At 31.4% G+C, this 19,061-nt stretch overlaps 1 protein-coding gene across 1 annotated transcript in view; it reads left to right on the forward strand.

Annotated features, from left to right (window-relative positions):
- Window positions 1-17,792, forward strand: part of LOC143236233 (microphthalmia-associated transcription factor-like) — a 71,532-nt gene extending 53,740 nt beyond the window's left edge. The window contains exons 7-11 of the mRNA XM_076474512.1: window positions 2,065-2,166; window positions 3,386-3,554; window positions 4,340-4,418; window positions 7,305-7,470; window positions 14,102-17,792. Of these exons, the coding sequence (XP_076330627.1) occupies window positions 2,065-2,166; window positions 3,386-3,554; window positions 4,340-4,418; window positions 7,305-7,470; window positions 14,102-14,515 (930 nt within the window). The 3' untranslated portion in view covers window positions 14,516-17,792. The remainder of the gene's footprint in view (window positions 1-2,064; window positions 2,167-3,385; window positions 3,555-4,339; window positions 4,419-7,304; window positions 7,471-14,101) is intronic.
- Window positions 17,793-19,061: the final 1,269 nt, after the last annotated feature.

A 19,061-nucleotide genomic window follows, 5' to 3' on the forward strand; every position in this document is an offset into this window, starting at 1 on the left:
CTTGGGACACTTATGTTAACATTTTATGGAACAGATTGTAGGGGCATAAAGTTTGGCATAACTACATACCAACAATACTAAGGGTTTTAATAAAAGTGACTTAGATAATAGGTAATTTTAACAGTTGAGCAACTGTAGTAGTTACTGTGTTATATTAGTGAACTAAGATTTTGATTAAAATTGTTTGGATAAACATTAAGTTTTTACCTCTGGGTAACTCCTTATAATAAAGTAAACTTGGCATAGAAATTAAGTAATAAATGAAATTCTAGCAATATGTGAATGAATTAACATTAAGATATACTTTTTTTTTAGAAATTATTTTTTCATTTTCAAGGTCAAAGTTTAATAAATCATGTAATCTTTTAAGCTGTATCTTGTTTGGTGTTTTGTTTATACATTAGTAATATTTAAAACACTTTGTCATTTTAAAGTAATAGAGTAGGTATGAAATTATTTGGTTTAAGATATTTTGAATATCATAGTGATTAAATAAGTCAATAATGTTGATTGCCTGAAGTTCACATTGTTAAAGTTTCATTCATTACATATTCTTTTGATAATTATTATCATCACATCATATTTTTCTTATTGAGAATTTGCTAATATCTTGTAAATGTTTCTGTTTTTAGCAAATGTTTTGCAGTTTTACCTATTTGCCACATATCAACCATATTGTGGCTATTACAGTAGACTGGTTGAAGAAACAGTAGTTTAAAACAGGGAGTTTGAATAATAAGATAATTAATTCTCTTTCACTCATCCTTTTAGTTTGTGAGTTTCATATAAGAAAAAAAACAAGGACAGAATATATGGAGAATGTGACCTTGGTTTATGATAGATCTGCAAGTATGTAAACATTTAGACCATATTGTAAATAAAATACTGGTCCCTAAAGTAGCTTTGGGGGTCATGATATCTAGTTACTGGTATGGTACAGGGTAGACTTTTCTCATATTTCTTGGCCTGGTGAGTGTCAAGAAAGGTGGTGCAATAACTGGTTAGACCTAACTAGCAGACTTTAGCATTTCTTGTAGCAGACCTATTTCAGCAAGTTGTCAGATTGATGCAGAGAGGCCTTTGACACCTAGAGATAGAACTGGATAGACATGTTACAATAATATGAAGTTTTATATTCCACTGCTCTAGTGACACATCCCATTAGTAATTATTGGTTAAAGCAGCCAACCTTTTTTTTCTTTCCTGTTCACTATTTAGAAATCTAACAATAATTTCATTGGATCTTCACTATTTTCATATTCAAGAATAGCAAAATAAATTCTTCTCAGGAATGAATGTTACAATTATTGAACAAAAAGTGTATGGTAATGTAGCTTGAAATAAAAAATATCATAGTGCTATGTACATTTAGTACTTAAAAAAATAAAGAATTGGAAATTTCAAATTATGTTTATGCTTGATAACAAATTGTTGTCAAGTTGAATAATAATAATAGTAAAGTAGAAACTGTTTTAATTTACTTACTTTATTTCCTCCTTTATATACATAAGATTGATTTTATTGTTATGTTTCCATCTAGCACTAACCTGTTTTGAAAACAAGCCAGATATTTTAGTGTAATGTAAAATTAACACTAAGTTATGCATTTTTTATGGTTTACTATATGTTTGAGAAATCTTATGTTGAAATCTACTTAGAAAGTTTTTTACTGCGAAGATAAATTTTGTTTTGTTTTTAACCGTTCTGTAGTGAAGATTGCTCTACCTGACCAAAGAGAAACAAGGTTTTGTTACTGTTAATTATATCTATAAAATGCTTGTTAATTTGGTAACTCACTGAAGCATACTGGATATGAAAAATGTCAGTAGCCTCCATAACTCAATATGTTTTTGGCAGGCTTAAATTTAATTTATCAAATGTGTAAAAAAGGGAAACTTTATACTGAAATTACAAAGGTATTATACATCTATATCAAAGTATGATGTAAGTCTTCTATCGGTCTTCTTTGTAAAAAGTATGTGTATATTGACATGCAATTAAAATAAAATATTTTCTTCTTAAATGTATAATATCTTGTACTTATATATTTTATTTTCTTTATAGCTGGATGAATTCTGGGATGATTTTAGTAATTTAGGAACTGGAGTTCTAGAAGGTGACCCCAACTTTCTTGAGTTAAAGCCATGTCTTAACATGCCATCAAAGGTCAGTGTCTAACTATTAATGAAGATGTGAATGGTGTGATATCCTTGCTGACTGATAGATGTTACCCTTTAGTACAGTTATTAAAATATAGGTGGCACTATAATGAGCATTTGATCAGCACTATTGTTGTTGATGTCAGTATTTACTGTCTTTTATTCAACAGTTTCTGATTTTACTACATTTTTATCTTACCAGAAACACAGAATGAATGAATGCGATAAAACTTTATGGTAAATTTTATCATGCATTATTGCTCAGTTTTGTCACTGTTACAGATGAATAAAGTTACATTAATAAATATTGAATACATATATATATATTTAAAGGATGTATTGAGAAATAAGTCACAGTATTAAGATTTTACAAACCACAATCTAAATGCAATTTTGTAAAATTAAAATCACTGAGACAAAATTATACTGTTTCTTGGTTATACTAATGTATGAATTGCTAGAAATTGTAACAGTTTATTGGTTGATATAACTGTGTCATAAGAATTGATTGTTAGATCATATATGATAAGATTCTACTCGTCCATTAATTGTTTAAATTATAAAAAGTATAACATTTAACCACTTCTCTTTAATGTTAAGTTTTGATAATTGAATGCACATTAATTATACCTATTTTTGGAGTAGATGAGACCAAAAACATGTAAGATCTTAGAATAGGTGAGTTTTCAGTTTTATGAAAATAATCATATTACATAGTTTTTGGAGCATTGATTTTTCTTTAATAAAATTATTATTAGTTTATCACATCAAAGATTTTCTTTGCTTTAGCATTAACCTTATTTAAAATAAAGTGATATGCAATAATGTATCAAACTGCAAGTTGTAGGGCACAACTTTGTTTGTGTGGGTTTGTGTTTGTGTTTTTAAATTAAACACTTTTATAAGATTTGAACATACAATTTGTAAAAAAAACCTATCAATTGGCATATGAAAAACAGATTGATCGTGTGGTGTGTCAGGTAGTTGCTTGAAGCTTGAAATTTCAGAAATGTAGTAGTATTGTGGCAAAGTGTAGTCCAAGTCAGTAATAAGTGAAGGCCCTAGTAAACTGATAAATCAGCGTATGTGTGTGTATTTAAACATGCTGAACATTTAGAGATTTTTGTATGACATCTTTTTCATTTCTTTGATATGTATATAAATCAAAGAAACCTAACCATGTTAAATAGTAATTAGTATCAGCTGATGCATGTTTAATTCTTTAGATGACTGGAGCTGAAAACTTACTAGATTTGTTTTCTGTGGGACAAGCTAAATCACCAGCCTCATGCTCATCTGACCTTACTAGTGTTAAAGAGGAACCATTGTCTCTTTCTGATGATCAGATTCAGGCATTAGCAAAAGAAAGACAAAAGAAGGACAATCACAATATGAGTGAGAACATTTGCTAAGTTTTATATTTGTCATTTCAATGGTGTAAATAAAGAAAAATAGATAATTATTTAATAAATATCTCAGTTGTGGATATACAATATTTCTATCAGGCACAGATTTTATATGATGAAACAAAAAAACTTCTTGTAATGTTATTAGTATTTGTAAAGGTAACCATACTAACAATTTAAATATGTATATATGGTTTTAAGGAAGAGGATATATAGTTACAATAATGTATTTATAATTCTAAAGTTTTAAAAATTTGTATGTTGTTGACACTGTTAAAAGTTAAATCAACAGCTTGCTATCATTTCCTTAAATTTCAAAGTTAGTTTCTTCTCAAATGTGTGATCTCTCATACTTTATTTACAACCGAAAAATGTTCCTTGTTTTTGTAATTGTTATTTATTTAGTAAAGCTTCATTATCTGCCTTCTTTACATGCTATGCAGTTTCATTACATAAATCAATCTGGACTGTGATATCAGTTGCATATTTCTGTAACTTACTTTGCTGCCTTTCTAAGTAATATGCAATTTATGCAGTGGTAACATCACCTTGTGTTAAAATTTGATAAATATAAATGCTGCAATTGGTTTCTTATGTGCCATTTGTCATACCTGTGTCATACATACATTTCGAAGTTTGCATGCTATAGCACTCAGAAGTATGACAGTTACTTTATTCTATGTTCACTCTATGTTTTGAAAAAAAAAAAAAGTTCTTAGTTGTTATTTTTTATGCATCTTTTATATCACTTGAAAATATTTTTTGGTTAAATAGTTGAAAGACGACGGAGGTTCAACATCAATGACCGGATCAAAGAGCTAGGAACTCTCTACCTAAGGACAATGACCCGTGAGTAATCAATCTTGAGTTGAAAATCTGGTAGACATTATTGAAACATGACAATTAGATTGTCTTAATTTTAGTATTAAAATTTATTTTTAGTTTTGGTGAAGGCTGACATTATAGTTGGATAAAAATATCTTCATTATATCATTTTACATTGAATGAAAGTGTCTTCAGGAAAACTTGGCTTGTAGAATTGCAGGAATATCTCTGTTAAGTATGAAAGTCTTCTCGTGATTTTTATGGGTTGTAAGAAAATAAATCTTCTGAAAATATTTTATGGAGCTTGTAACTTTATAGCAAAATACTAGAATGTAATTTAACTTTTTGTATGAGTTGTTGAGCTAACCTTAATCTGAGCATAACACCAAACATTTTTAAACGTTTTTATGGCATTTACATTATAGCATAATATTTGTATTTAATCAAGAAAAAAACAAACGTGAAAACTGAGCTTTATTGAAGGATTATTAATCAGTGTCTGTCAATTTCTGAACATGTAAGTTATGTGGCCCTAGGTAGTCATGTTAGAAATGTCTGTTTATTTCTCATTGTTTTTATCTAAAAACACTTAATCACAGGTGAGAAAAAAGGTTACTTGGTTTGAACTAGCATTTTAAGAGAATGTGCTATCACCTTCAGTAGGTTAAAAAGTGATTGGCAACATGACTAAGAAGTCTTATTTCTTCACTTGCAAATGGATATGTTATGTTTGTCATGCTAATGTGCTTTGTGAAAAAAGAGATCTTCAGAGGATGAGAAGCCATAGTGTATACATTCGCATCTTCAATTTCATCTAATGTGTGCCACTCAAATTTTCAGACCTATGTCAAAGTAATCAGAACAATTGTTTGTTTTTGGAAAGCTAATAGTTAAAAAACAACAACAGTGAAACTTAGAACTAGAGCTTCTTAACAGCAAGGTTTTTAGCTAAGTGTATTTTAGATACATTTCAGTGAGTTATTTATATTCTGTTAGATAATCGTAAAATACATCAAGACAAAATGGAACCAAATCACAAAGTTTATAATGTTCATTCATAGATCTATAATTGTATAGGTTTCATTTATTGTAGTTTCAACAATTTATTGATTTTACATTAGCAATACAGAGGTTTATATGGTTAATTTCCTTCAACTTTAAGTCTATATTGTAACAATACCCTAATTTTAGAATCTGAGCTGCTCCAGTAATAGAATTTTAGCATAAAACTCCTTCAGTGTTCTTTTGTAAATGCAAAACTTTTCATGCAAATAAAGCAAAGTCTGTGGTAATAAATGTTATGTTTACAGAAATGAAATACCTGAAAAGAATATTGAAGAAAGCTTGAAGTGTTGTTATTCATAAGGCAACAGACTACAATAGACCAAGTTTGTACACTAAAAAACTATACTTGTGAAGAAATTTAGCTTCTATGTGTTTGAATTTGCTGTTATTCTTTGTTACCAGTAGCGAGATATAAATCAGTGGTTTGTTATGACACCGAGTTTAGGTTTCCTCAAGAAGCTATATCTGAAAAATAACATTTCCAACAAAAAAAAAATTCATTTTTCATAAACACTTTGGTAATCACCCATAGTATGGTTTTCAGTAAAGAATTTTTGTCTCAAAAATTTATTGAAGAGCTTATTTTTTGTAATATATACATTTATTACTTCTTTATTTGTAGTAAAGAACTTGTGAAAAATTAGAAAATGCTATAAATACATTTTGTAGACCAAATTAAATGAACTGAGTAAGCTCAACTAAACAGAATTTAACAAACAACAACTAAAATGAGTTATAGTGTAATAACAATTTTTAAATATGTTAAAATAGAATGAAAATAAAATAGTCTGCATTGTGACCAAATAACTGTTAAAGCATGACAAGTATCTTCTTACAAAGATAAAAGTATGCATAACTGTGAAATTATATTTTGCCAAAATCAAGTCAAAAATAGGATGGTGTTGAAGTTAGTAATGCATTTAACAATATTTTAGCTCATTAAAGTAATTAACCATTTTCATTTATTATAGATGAAATACAGGTGCTGCAAATGCTGTTACTTCATGCCTTTTCTAAGTTCTGTCCTTACAGCCATTTAGAATGTGCATTGTTGATCTCAGTGCATTATATCACATCTGAATCACGTCAACACATTCTTGCAAGGTTAATGACATCCAGGACTTGAGTTGTGTTAGTTTCTCACCCCCTATGAGGCAAGAGTCTGAGAACCACCAAAGTCTCTTATTGCAATTTTTTGATGACATCCCAGTGTCTGTTGACACAGAAAAGTAATGCAAATGAAGAAGAATAACATGTCACAAAGTAGGCCTGCATAAACAATATGAATTGGTAAAATTGTGATAGCATTTTTTAAAATTTACATATATCCTTGGACATTCAACAAAAACGTTTTCATAAAAATTTCCAACAAGAAGAGTGGTTTTGCAACAGTTTCTTACAACAGGAACTACTCTCTGGTTTGCCTCCTCTCAACTCAAGCCATGATGACATCCCAACTAATTATTGTAATAAAAGTAAACACAAGCATATCTTAGAAAATCATGTTAAGGGTAGGAATTAGAAATGCCATGGTGCATGACTACCTTAGAAAGTCATGGTGAGACTGATATGACTTTAAAACTTTTTGTTGCATGATTCTTGTACAAATTATTAATTAAAAATTATACCTTAGGTGTTATTATGTTCAAACTAATTAAAATTACTCTCACCTAAATAAAATAAAAACCTCTAACAGAACCATTGAAAACTGAGTTTGTTTTATTCAAACAGCTCAATTACTAAAAAATCTAGTTAGTTTGTTTTGTTGGTCGTGTTATTTGTACATCTTTGTTGTGTTTTCACCTACTAGCACAATTGGACATCTTAAATCTAGAAAACTCTGTTGCAGCCATTTTGATCTTGTTCGTGACCTCCGACAAAATAAGGGCACAATTCTCAAGGCCTCAGTGGACTACGTGCGATGCTTAAAGAAAGAAGTCAGTAAAATACCTCACATGGAGGAACGACAGAGACAATTAGAGCACCAGAACAGAAAGTTACTCCTTAGGATTCAGGTTTGTTCCTTGAGGATAGATGTTTCTCTAAGAAATTAATTTGTAATTATTATTTTTTGTTTCTATTTAAATATGTTTCACAACTCATAGTCATTTTTAACTCTTATTTCTTGAAGTGTTGTGACACAGTATTACATATTTCTGACAAGTTTACGTAGAAGTGATAAAATAAGTTGTTGATTATTAAAAAAAAAAAATGAGGCTTGCATCTTTGTAAAGTTTCTTATGATGAAATTTGTAAAACAGAAGTTGTGATTTACAGATGATTTGATAGGAATGCCACAGAGGTTAGTGTTAATATGTAAGCAGGTTTTGACAGAAGTAACTTCTATTTTTCTTCATATTATGTTATTGATATATTCTTACATTTTGGGACTCAGAAGTATTTATATCTCACTGCTTATCTTTAACCAATTGTAAAGATGGCTATTATTTGATAGTGCAATACCTGATAGTAGTAGTACACAAAGGTCATGTCAAATGATATTTGACTAATAATTGAAAGAATAAATGGAGTCATAGGTTCTTATTAACTGGCAATTTGGTAAAACTTTGTAAGGTCACACTATTCATCGGTTTTGTATGTGTTAACAAAATTTGAATTCTTTTTCTTTTGGTTAAGATAAGAGTTACATTTGATCTTTTATGGAAATGATTATCATCTTTCAGAGGTTCTACAAGTCAGTATAAATATGGTTTTCAACTTGAGTAGATTAACCTCAGAAGTACTGAAAGTCTTTCCTTGTTGAGTCTGAATCTATGCTGTCAGTAAAACATGCAACTAAAAATTTCCAAATTTCCTTTACACACTGTATAATATGTCACTTATTCTTAATTCTGTACTCTCCCCATCATCCAGTGGGTCTTATATAAGCTCTACATGCTCACTATAAATTAGATTTTCTTGTTGATATTTATGCTGTCAACCATGCTAGGACATTCTTTCTGATGCAACAGTTATTTCTACCACTATCATATTTTTATAATTTCCTCTAGTGTTCAGAATATAGGCAGAGAGGAATCAATCTCACACCATTTGTTTGCTATAATTTCTTTTCTTTTTCTTTTGGCTACATTTACATAGTGCCTTACTCCAAGATGGTATTTCATTGGTTATGCTAATCCTTTAGTTATCCTTGGCTTACTGCATTTGTAATAGCAGTGCATAATATTCAGATGCTATACTGGTTTCTAGTTCCAGGTTCAGCTTCTCTAGTAGTGGGTATCTCAAACTGAACTTGGGAGAATTTTTTCTTCTCTCCTCCTCTCATCTTCATCTTCTTTCTCAAGTATTGAACAAGATCACTTGTTCCCATTGTTCAGTTCTTATTGCCCCATATTAGCCTACTCCATCATGGTTTTCACTTCTTTCACCTATTTCAGAATAATTTTATTCTATTATTTTTATTATATTTTTCACAACAATGTCTATCATTAACATTTTACAGCTCACTGTGATGCAGCCCTTTGTTAGTGAAGCAGTGTTGCTTTCTTGAGAAGCTTGAATATTTTCATGTTATTACAGATGTCTCTCCTTGGCAGTATACAAATCTTGTTAAGCTGTTTTTCATAACTTCTTCCTGTGAAATTAGGTTTCTCCAATTTGTTAACAGCTTGTTTCTTTTTGTTTTTTCTGTTATTATTTTGTGACTGATTCTTATCTGCTTTTATTGCAGGCTAAAGAGCTGCACCTTCAGTTACCACAGAAGTCATATGCCACTTTTAACCCAGTTATTTTTCAGGTGTTTTTGTTGGTTCTTTTTTGACATTGTCCTTACTCTGATTTAACTCTGTCTTCTACAATCAAACCATTTGCTACTTGCTTACCATTTTTGAAGATTTATTTTCTTTTTTTCATATCAGGGAGGAGATTTTCAGACTTTTTATGCCATTGATGTTCCTCATTCTTTTATCCTGTTTGGCTGTGTACATATATCTTGATAGAGTATTCTTATCAGAGATATGGACTACAAGAGATGGTAATCTTGTTGCATTTCCCACTCTAACTGACCCTGATCCTACTTCTGGTAAATGTTTTTTATGTTTGATCAGAGATGTTTGTTCCTCTTTACAAACAAACCAGCATTGGTTGGTTATACCATATATGATTCTTATTCCACAGGACTTGCTCTATCTATATTAATGAATTTTTATGGCTGATCCATCTTGTTTAACATGATGTTCCCGACCACCTTAAGTATGAACTTCAGCTTGCATCTCATTACATTCACCAATTAGTGGTGCTTGTGGTCTCCTGTTATCTGTACCTTTTCTTTAGTGACATCTCAGAAGTGGTCATGGAAATGAATGTTCATATATTTTTTTATTTCACTCTCATCACATCGTGTATCATCAGTTTAAAGATCTTATTTACTGCCTGTGATTATTTTTCATGCTCAATGTAATCTGTCTCTTGTGAATGTTTGTATTTCCTACCCAACACACTTGATGATAATGTACAGAGTGTATGGGACCGTGAATGCTTTTGACTTTGAAACAAGAAAGCTATGATAATAAACACATTCTTATGTATCAAGAATCTGTACTTATATCAATTCATCCAGTTGGTGCTCTTGCCTGTTCTTTAACCTCTATGTTTATCCTACACAACCTCATATTAAATAATATAAGCATGTCTGAAGTCGAGAAATTTGGTTATGTATTGCATATATGTAAAATATATATATAAAATAAATCATGGTCTTTCCTTCAGTGAGACTCAGAGTATGGATATATCCAGAGAGGATTTTTGCATGTTACAATTATCTATGTACTTTTCCTTGTCGAAATTCCATCATTTGTACTGATGCACTGTGCAAGAGTATTGCCTTTCAAAAATATCTATATTATGGTGTGGTGGGAAAGCAGATCTTTTATATGATCCTTGACTATTATGCAATAATTCATATAGATGATGGTAGAATGGACAATTACAGGTAAGTAACACATGAGTTCAGAATTAGCAAGGAAAGGCTTTCAGTACTCTAGAACAGGGGCGTAGATTTTTTACACCCGATGAGGGGGGGGTTGATTTTTAAAACCACTTAAGTGGACTGTTCAATTTGCAAATTGATAATCTTTGATTATGTGAACCTGAAAGTTGTAAATATGCAGTCACAGAGTAATCTTGTTGCCATGATACTTGCATATATACTTAGGCCTACTGACTGATATTTACGAACTATTGCTTAGATTGAAAAGCTTAGAAGCATGCCTATATTAAAGATGTACATTTCAGCTACTGAAGAAGCCTACATTTAGGCCTAATTATGTAATTTGATTGATAAGAACACGAGAATCACAAGAACAAACACACAATTTATAGGCCTGTGATGCAATAAAACAATTCAACAGACCAAACTGTAAGGGGGATGATTGTATGCACCATACCCCTACCTAAAATGAAGGGGGGTTGCATCCCCCCCCATCAGGATCTATGCCCCTGCTCTAGAAGTAAATGCTTGTTGGAAATTTACTTCAATTCTAAATATGTATATGTAAAATGTAACAATAAACAAAACTGTGAATAAGAATAAGGGTAAAACATTTCTCCCATATTATATATCTATTGAAAAAATGATAGATAATTTTGCATGATACAGATTTGTCCATTTGAATGAAAGCAATTTTTTACAGCAAAAATTCATTTGAAGAAAGACTGAATTAAGTGCATGAAATATTTCACACACTTGGTGAATAAGAACAGATAAAGAAACATTGCTTAAAATGTCAAGACAAACTAATAATATGCTTTTTTTTTTTTAAATGATGTGTTATAAAATGCTCTCAAATATTAATGTATGACAAACAGGAACATCAACATATACATACTTTCTTAAAGTGATTTTTATTGTGAAAGATTTTTGCTAAGTCACTGAATTGGACTGTTCTTCTTACAGTTGATTGACACTTAAAATTGTTTTCAACAAATTGTAGGATGGATTTGATATGACAATAACGGTTTTCAAATATAGACTGGTTTTAAAGAAAGTTTACTAGTCAGATTGAGAAGCATCATAAAAAAACACAAAAAATGCTAAAGAAAAGTACTAGATCAAATTGAAATATCAAACTATTTGTGAAAAATAATTTGTTTAGATTTAGATGATAAGAGTTTCAAAATTTCTTGTTTGTGTACAACCAAGTACCATATTTCTATGCAGAATTTGATTCTTAATCTACATTGTTTATCACTAGTTAGGCACTAGTAAAAATTTAATATGTTATTTGAAAAATCATGCATAAAAAAAACAAAAAAGTTTGAAAAACTTTACACAACTTGGAACAAATATATAGTCAGTTTAATTTTGCTTTGTTTTAATTAGAAGACAAGTGTTTCCTGAAATAAAATTTCTGATAGAGTAACTTCCCTCATCTCACAAAATAGCTTTTCTCAACTAATGTTACCCTCTATTCATGCATGTTTTCAGTTCATGCCACTAGCCTTCCACCACTTACTTCTGCATATGGACATGTGAATGATCATGCAGCAGCTCTCCACCAGTAGGAGCAAGTCACCATTTCTATTGTAGCCAGTGCCCTCTTCATATCTGCATTTGCTAATAATTTCTTCATTGACAGTAGTACTGTACTGATGTGCTGGAGTTGCCTCATAGATTTGTCTATGTTTTCCATTATATTACTGGCTTCATATTTTTTATTACTTATTTAAATATTTGCATTTCAGTATTGTGAAAAGCTTTTTTTTAAACTTTTCTTTATTTCTCAGGATCCTTTTTGCTAGTGTATTGTGGATCCCACTATAACCAGATATACTTTTTGTATGTATTTGTGTGTGTAGAAATCCATTGTAGCCCTTTCTACTGCAGACCTTATGTACAATTCCAGATTCTGCCAGGTGTTTGTTGTGTCTGTTTCTGTTTTATTGTTATGTATGACTAAACTGTTACATTGCAGTTTTGGGTTGTGCACACCATAGAAATGGGATGTTTTGTTGGACTGTTAGTATTTCTCTCTAGTTATTTGTTGCTTCATAAATAAGTTTGTTCTGAGCTGTACACTCAATGACTAACATTAGTGAATCAAAGATTGCTGCCATTAAGGCTCTTCCTACCATGAATCTGATGTACAATTCCAGATGGTGCCAGATTTTGATTGATTAAGTACTTCAACATGATGATGCAGTCCTCTGGACTCTCCGGTGCACCCCTCCCCCCTTTCTTCTAATGAAGTATGGGATTCTTTACCACTTATCACTTCCTAGCTCCTTGAGTGATGGACCAAGGAAGTTGGTCCTCCCAGGCAATGAATTATACCATTCAGTAGAGAGTAAGGCACTGACATTCAGCAGATGTCATCAGGTTTTGGTTGCAAGACAGTGACATATTTCTTTTTATATATCTGACCAATCATGTTTTCTTACAATGGCATTACATCTCCATACAATCCTCCAGATGTACATTTGTGGTGAGTCGGGCATTGATTGGAGGTGATCTAGTGAATTAAGTCCTCATACTTGAGCAAGTTGTATTCCTCCTCCTAGTGTCAACTATGTGACAAATGCTCACTGCTGCCAGATTTTGGACTGGAGATGCACCACTGTTTTGCAGTTCTTCTTTTTACTATATGTTGGATGATAGTTTCCTGTGAATCTGATGTTGGTTGCAGCTGGACACAGCACATTTTTTTCATTTCTGTATGGCTGGAGATGTCATACTGCTAGAACTTTCCACTTTCTACCATCTGCTGGATGTTGGTTCATGGTGGATCTGGTGTTGGTTATGCTGGAAATGTTTACAAGAGAAAATGGATTTCAGCACAGAAGCTTGTTTTCCCTACAAATTTTCATTTCAAGGTGAAGAGGTAGGTGATCCTCTACCTACTGCAGAACTGATGTACCATTCCAGATTCTGCATGGTGTTGAACTACCACAACAATTTGCCACACCCTAGTCATTCAACACCCAGAAGTCCCATTCATTGATCATACATACCCTGAAGCTTCTTCTTGTTTTTCTGACATTTATATTTGTGACAGTCACAAAAGAATGAATAGTATACGTAGATCAGATGCAGTGCAGTCTGTCTCCGAGGTGTGATGTTTTCTCTTTTAGTTCCACACCTCTTGGTTTTTCTTTGAATGCTTTCTGGAGTGAGATATTTTTTTTATATTCTTCCTCAACCATTTCAGTGTGGAATTCTAGCTATTTTGTGAGAGAATGTTAAAAATCATATCAGAAGTTAACATTTTTCTGCACTAAAAATGTATTTCAGATAGAAACATACCACCTCTCACATTTTCCACTTAGCCATCTCACTTCCACTAATATGTGGTGTTGGTCTTCTGTCCAGTCTCAGAGTGATTAACAAGTGAAAATGTGAAGAGCATCCTGGTTACATCAGGAGTGGTGTCATACTCAGATTGGTGGAAAGCTGCTACATATGGATATGCAGGAGTGAGATGCAGAAGGATAGTGGTGTGCATTTAAAATTTGTACCAGTAAAGAGCAGTGTTATTTGAGAAAAGTTATTTTGTGAGAGGGGATAAATATCTATCAGAAATACATTTTCAGTGTAGGAAAATGCTATCTTTTATACATTGTATATATTGTTATGCTCATTTACAGTCATTCAGTTTTTAAGATCTTATTTGTTTGTTCTTTACTCCAAAGGAATTAAAGATCCAGCTTCATTCTCATGGCATTCAAGTTACAGATACCATTTGGAAATCATCACAAGAAACTGATCTCAACTCCTTCATTAAGCAAGAGCCTATCCCACCAAATATGCTTTTGAACAATCCTGGTACAAGCAACACTTATACTAATGGAAGCATGCACGTATCCACATTAGACTTGGATTTATTGGAACTTAATGCAAATCAGGAACCACATATAAGTCCTGTTCCAAGTCCCAGTTCTGGGCTGAGTTCAGCCCACAGTGCAAGCCCTGGTAATCCTCTTGGACATTATGATGACATGATGATGGATGATCATATGCTTCCTGTGAATGATGATCCTTTTTTGTCTTCTCACCATGTGGGAGAAGAAGCTTTTTCATCTGATCACATAGAGTTTCTTCAGTAAGAATTTTAATCTTTGACTGCGATGCGTAATCCTTGTTTTATCTGTGACATAAATCAAGACTGGAAATTCACACCATGTCTTTAGTAATTTTCTCTTTTGGTGACTAGAAGCTTCATATGACACTGGTTTATCATGCTTCATTTATCATTTAATGTTTTAATGCCAAAGTTGACTTGGTGCCTTCTTTGCTTTTTTCAGTGTATGAAAGAGAGTAATGATTAAAATAAGTGACCTAATCTGTATTCTCTAAAACTGGTGACAGCTCCTAATATATTAATAAGTTTATCATGATCAAATCACAGAATGTTAACTTCAATTTCTTGAGAACTGAAGACTTTTCAGAACTTAATGGCCTGATTAAGAAACATGTGAATGAATCTTCTTCCATGAAGCAATACTAGAAAAAAAGACAGATGTTAAGATATGACAAAAATCTGAACATTTAGCTAACTAAGCTGATATTAAAGAAAATTCAAGATGCCATGATTTGTTTAGTCTAGAAGACAAGTTATATATATATATAATTGTTAACTGATTTTCAAGCAGTCCATCCATTGCCTTACACTATTTGTACAATTTTCTCTTAAGAATATTTTCATTTGTATTGCACAGTTATTTTAGATATATATATGTGTGTGTGTGCACGTATGTTTAAAGCATTTCTAACCAGAGATTTTAAAAGAATCCATGTGTTGCCATTTTAAATATAAAATATGGCATACACAGTTTTCTGCACTATAAAGGTAATTGACTTTCTAATGCAAGAAAGTATTCTGTTGTATGTGGTTCTGATATTGAGTTTTGCATCATTTCTCATCATATTAGGAAATCAATTTGTTTCTAAGTTATATAAGGAAACTGATGAATATTATAAATTAACTCAGCATGAGATGTTACATCATGCTAATCTATCTTTATACTTTCTATACAAAAAATTCTTAATGAATAAATGTTTCTGAATTATTCATTTTTTATGCATATACATGATCCAATTATTTTTACATCTACACAAGCATAATGTGTTTTTACGAAGCAGTTTAATGAAAGTATCTATGAATTTTTTGTTATTTCTCATAATGTTCCAAAGATAGAAAAAATTATGGTTCACTGTTCAAATTTTGCAATTCATTTTTCCTGTCAAAATGCTAAGGAAGATGATTAATAGCTTATTTATATAAAGCTAAAAATTATAAACAAAAAATGTGTTGTTTATCTCTTTCAACTTACATAAAGTAAATATATATCCAAAATAGTTTCATATTGTTATGGATACACTTGCTAGCAAACATGGAAATAGTATGAATGTGAGTGATGTTAATCTTGCAGTTCTTGAGGACTTTCTAAAATTAAGTCTGTGGTTAAGGAATTTTTAAATCTGATTGTTTCTTTAGTTTGTCTTATATGCAAATCTTAAAAATTCTAAATACAAATAAAAATTTACTACTTTTGTATGAAATTTGCATGTGGAGAAGGTGACTGTGAGTTATGAGAAGTTGTGAACCATTCACATTTCTATAAACCAGTCATTGTTCTCTTCCTAGCCCAAACCCTTGGAGAGTATTTTAATTACAATATAGTTACTTGATTATTGCAGTCTAAAAGGTATTGTTTTTCATTATTTGTCCACAGATTTACCAAGTTACCAATGCTCTCTGTTTTATAATATGATTTTTCTGATTTAAAATCATATCTGTGTACAGAGGATATTGTTTAATTGTGTTTATGTTATTTTTTAAACTTTACACATAAAATTAATTTTTTCAGCTTTAAAAAATACCTTTGGTGGTTTTACAAGTTATGTACATATCTGTTTAAAGATCTTATATGAAATTGCAAGTTGAAGCTAATAAATAATAATAATATTGTGTTAAAACTACCAGGAGTGTTTTCTTTTTTTGTTAGAAAAATAAAGCTAATTTAGAGTAAAGAAGAATATAGGATGAAATGTAACTTTGAAACAAAATACCTGTGAATATTTCATTCTTGATTTCACAGTGTAGCTTTATAGACATTAAAAAAAGGGAGGTAATAGTCCTGTTATTTATTTGTTGTAAGACACTATCAGTGAGGCCTTTTGTCCAGTTTCCCTCACTTTGTTCATATTACTTGATATGTTAATGTTGCTAGCAGACATTGGATTCTTACCAAATAAGTAAATTATATACATTCCATACTTTGGGGATGATGGCACACTTTGAAAGTGATGGTCAAATCCCACGATTTTGCCAGACAAGAGTTGGGGTTAACTAGATTCCTTCTCTCTCTAGTCTGTTAGTTCAAACATGAGGTTGGCTATATGCAAATAGCCCTTATGTAGCTTTACGTAAAATTTTGAAACAAACACACAAGTCTGACATCTTAAGTACAAATTAGTCATAAAATGACAATATTTTATTAAGGGTTATTCTTAAGTGGCTGGTAGTTAGTGAAGTTACAAAACCAGTACTATCACCCTTTCAATTGAATGTCAAAGGGGAAACACTATAAGGTTAAATGACGAATTACAAATCTGTACTCTTTTATTTATTTATTATTTTTAATGAAGAAATGGAGTCGTGCATGCATGTAAATGTGCAGGTAAGTTTATAACAGTACATCTTAAAGATTTTTAACATTTCAGTTGTACAATAGAATCTCTAAATATATTGTAATAATTTGACCATGTATGATCGTTAAGTACACCACGTGGCCTACATATATATGTTATAACAACGTCCAAGGTTTTTCATACAGTAACATTTTTGGTAAGTTAAATACAATTTTAAACAAGGGTTGTAGCAAATATTGTATTACATTCCAATGATACTTGACATTCTTTCAACCTCCTGAATAATGTTGTTTTTAAATGACTTTGTAAAAGTCAGAAACAGCTAGTTGTACATCCTGAGAAGTTCATTTTTGGTTTAAAGTGTGAAGTTTAATTTCATTACATTTGAATATGATAGATATTATGTTAAAAATATAGTAACAGAATTTAAAGTCATGATTTTGTTATTTTATTCTTTTTAAATGTTTTTGTTTTTTTTGAGAGTTAGTTTATGTTAAGTGATGACGAAATGGTAGATTAATGATAAAACAACATGACACATAAAGTGTTTCATGTAGTCGATGTGACTATCACTGTGCTGTTTTTGTTGGTTTTCCTCTCAGGAAAATAAAAATAGTTTGATGTTTGGTTATATGTGGTTTGTTTAATTTTATCTTGTTATTTTAATAATAAAGGTTGTTGTGTAGAATTATTCATGAAATTGAAAATAAACATTAAATATTAATGTCATTTTTATGTCAAATATTTTAATGTCAATCGTTACCACAACATATATTTTATTTTACAAGTCTTGTATGTTTACACACAAATACACATTAATAAGATACGCAAAATAATTTAAAACTGAAATAACGAGAAACCGAAATCTGGGTCAGGGAAGAACGTTGATGTTGTGGTGTCTCAAGAAGACAGTGGTGAGTCGGGCTGTGTGAGGACGGGCGTTGTCATGTTTAAAAACAATTAAATCATTGTTAATGATGATTTTTGAAATATAATGGGACTTAGAACCCAAAATACGGCCATAAAACTCCCCCGTGTTTCACAGGCTCCATCATTATCCCAAAGTATTTCAATAGCTACCCGCAAATGAAACTTGTTAGGACATTCGCATGTGGTACAAAAGTGTTATGTCACGTTTGGTCCCATTGGCCGGTGAGTAAGAGTATGAACAAAGATGCAAACATATGTCCCCGAGATCCTTCAAATCCGATGCGGGGTCAGCGACCCTGAACACTATTATTAGACTCCCTTTACGCCTGAGTGACCCTTGGGCATGTTTAATTCTCTTGATAGGGAGCTTAGTGATGTTGTTAAGGTCATCATCCTGCGTCCGCCTGATAAATTTGGTCCTACAAAGCTGTGAGAAAATTTCGCCGACAAATCACAAATACGAAGTGTGACTAGATTTTTTATGTATTAGACTTTTCGTGTTGTTGATTTAGTGAAAGCTGTGAAACAAGAATGGCGAATATGAATTATGAGCTGTGTTTGACATTCTTCCTATTTTCACTTTTGAACAACTTTAACAATTCTTACTTAATCGTATCCCTGAATTTACTATTATAAAAATAAAACTTCAGTGTAATTTCGTTCAAACATATCATGATAAGTGGCTTAGTCCTCTTTATTTTAATACGAAGAATGAATGCTAAAAGTGTTTTATTTCTGATTCAAGCTATACTCTTCAAAAAAAGAAACGCAAAAGGCAAAATATGAGACACATTGTTAACAAGTTTATCCCGGGTAGTTCTGTAAGACATGTGTGAAACTTTGCACATTCGCTGCTGAACATCCAAAGTCTGCAAAGGCGAAGTCCATGCTCACTAGGTGAAGTTTAACGTCAATAACGAGTATGCCCCCCGTGAGCATCAATAACTGCTTGGCATTTCCTGCCCATGGAAGCGATGAGATGACGAATCACATCCTGTGGAATGGCTGTCAACTCAGCCTGCAAGCTGAGATAGAGTCTGCGGTTGAGGTTGTCGCCGTCGCAGACGT

Source organism: Tachypleus tridentatus, chromosome 13 (assembly GCF_004210375.1).
Source record: "Tachypleus tridentatus isolate NWPU-2018 chromosome 13, ASM421037v1, whole genome shotgun sequence".
Classification (NCBI taxonomy): Eukaryota; Metazoa; Arthropoda; class Merostomata; order Xiphosura; family Limulidae; genus Tachypleus; species Tachypleus tridentatus.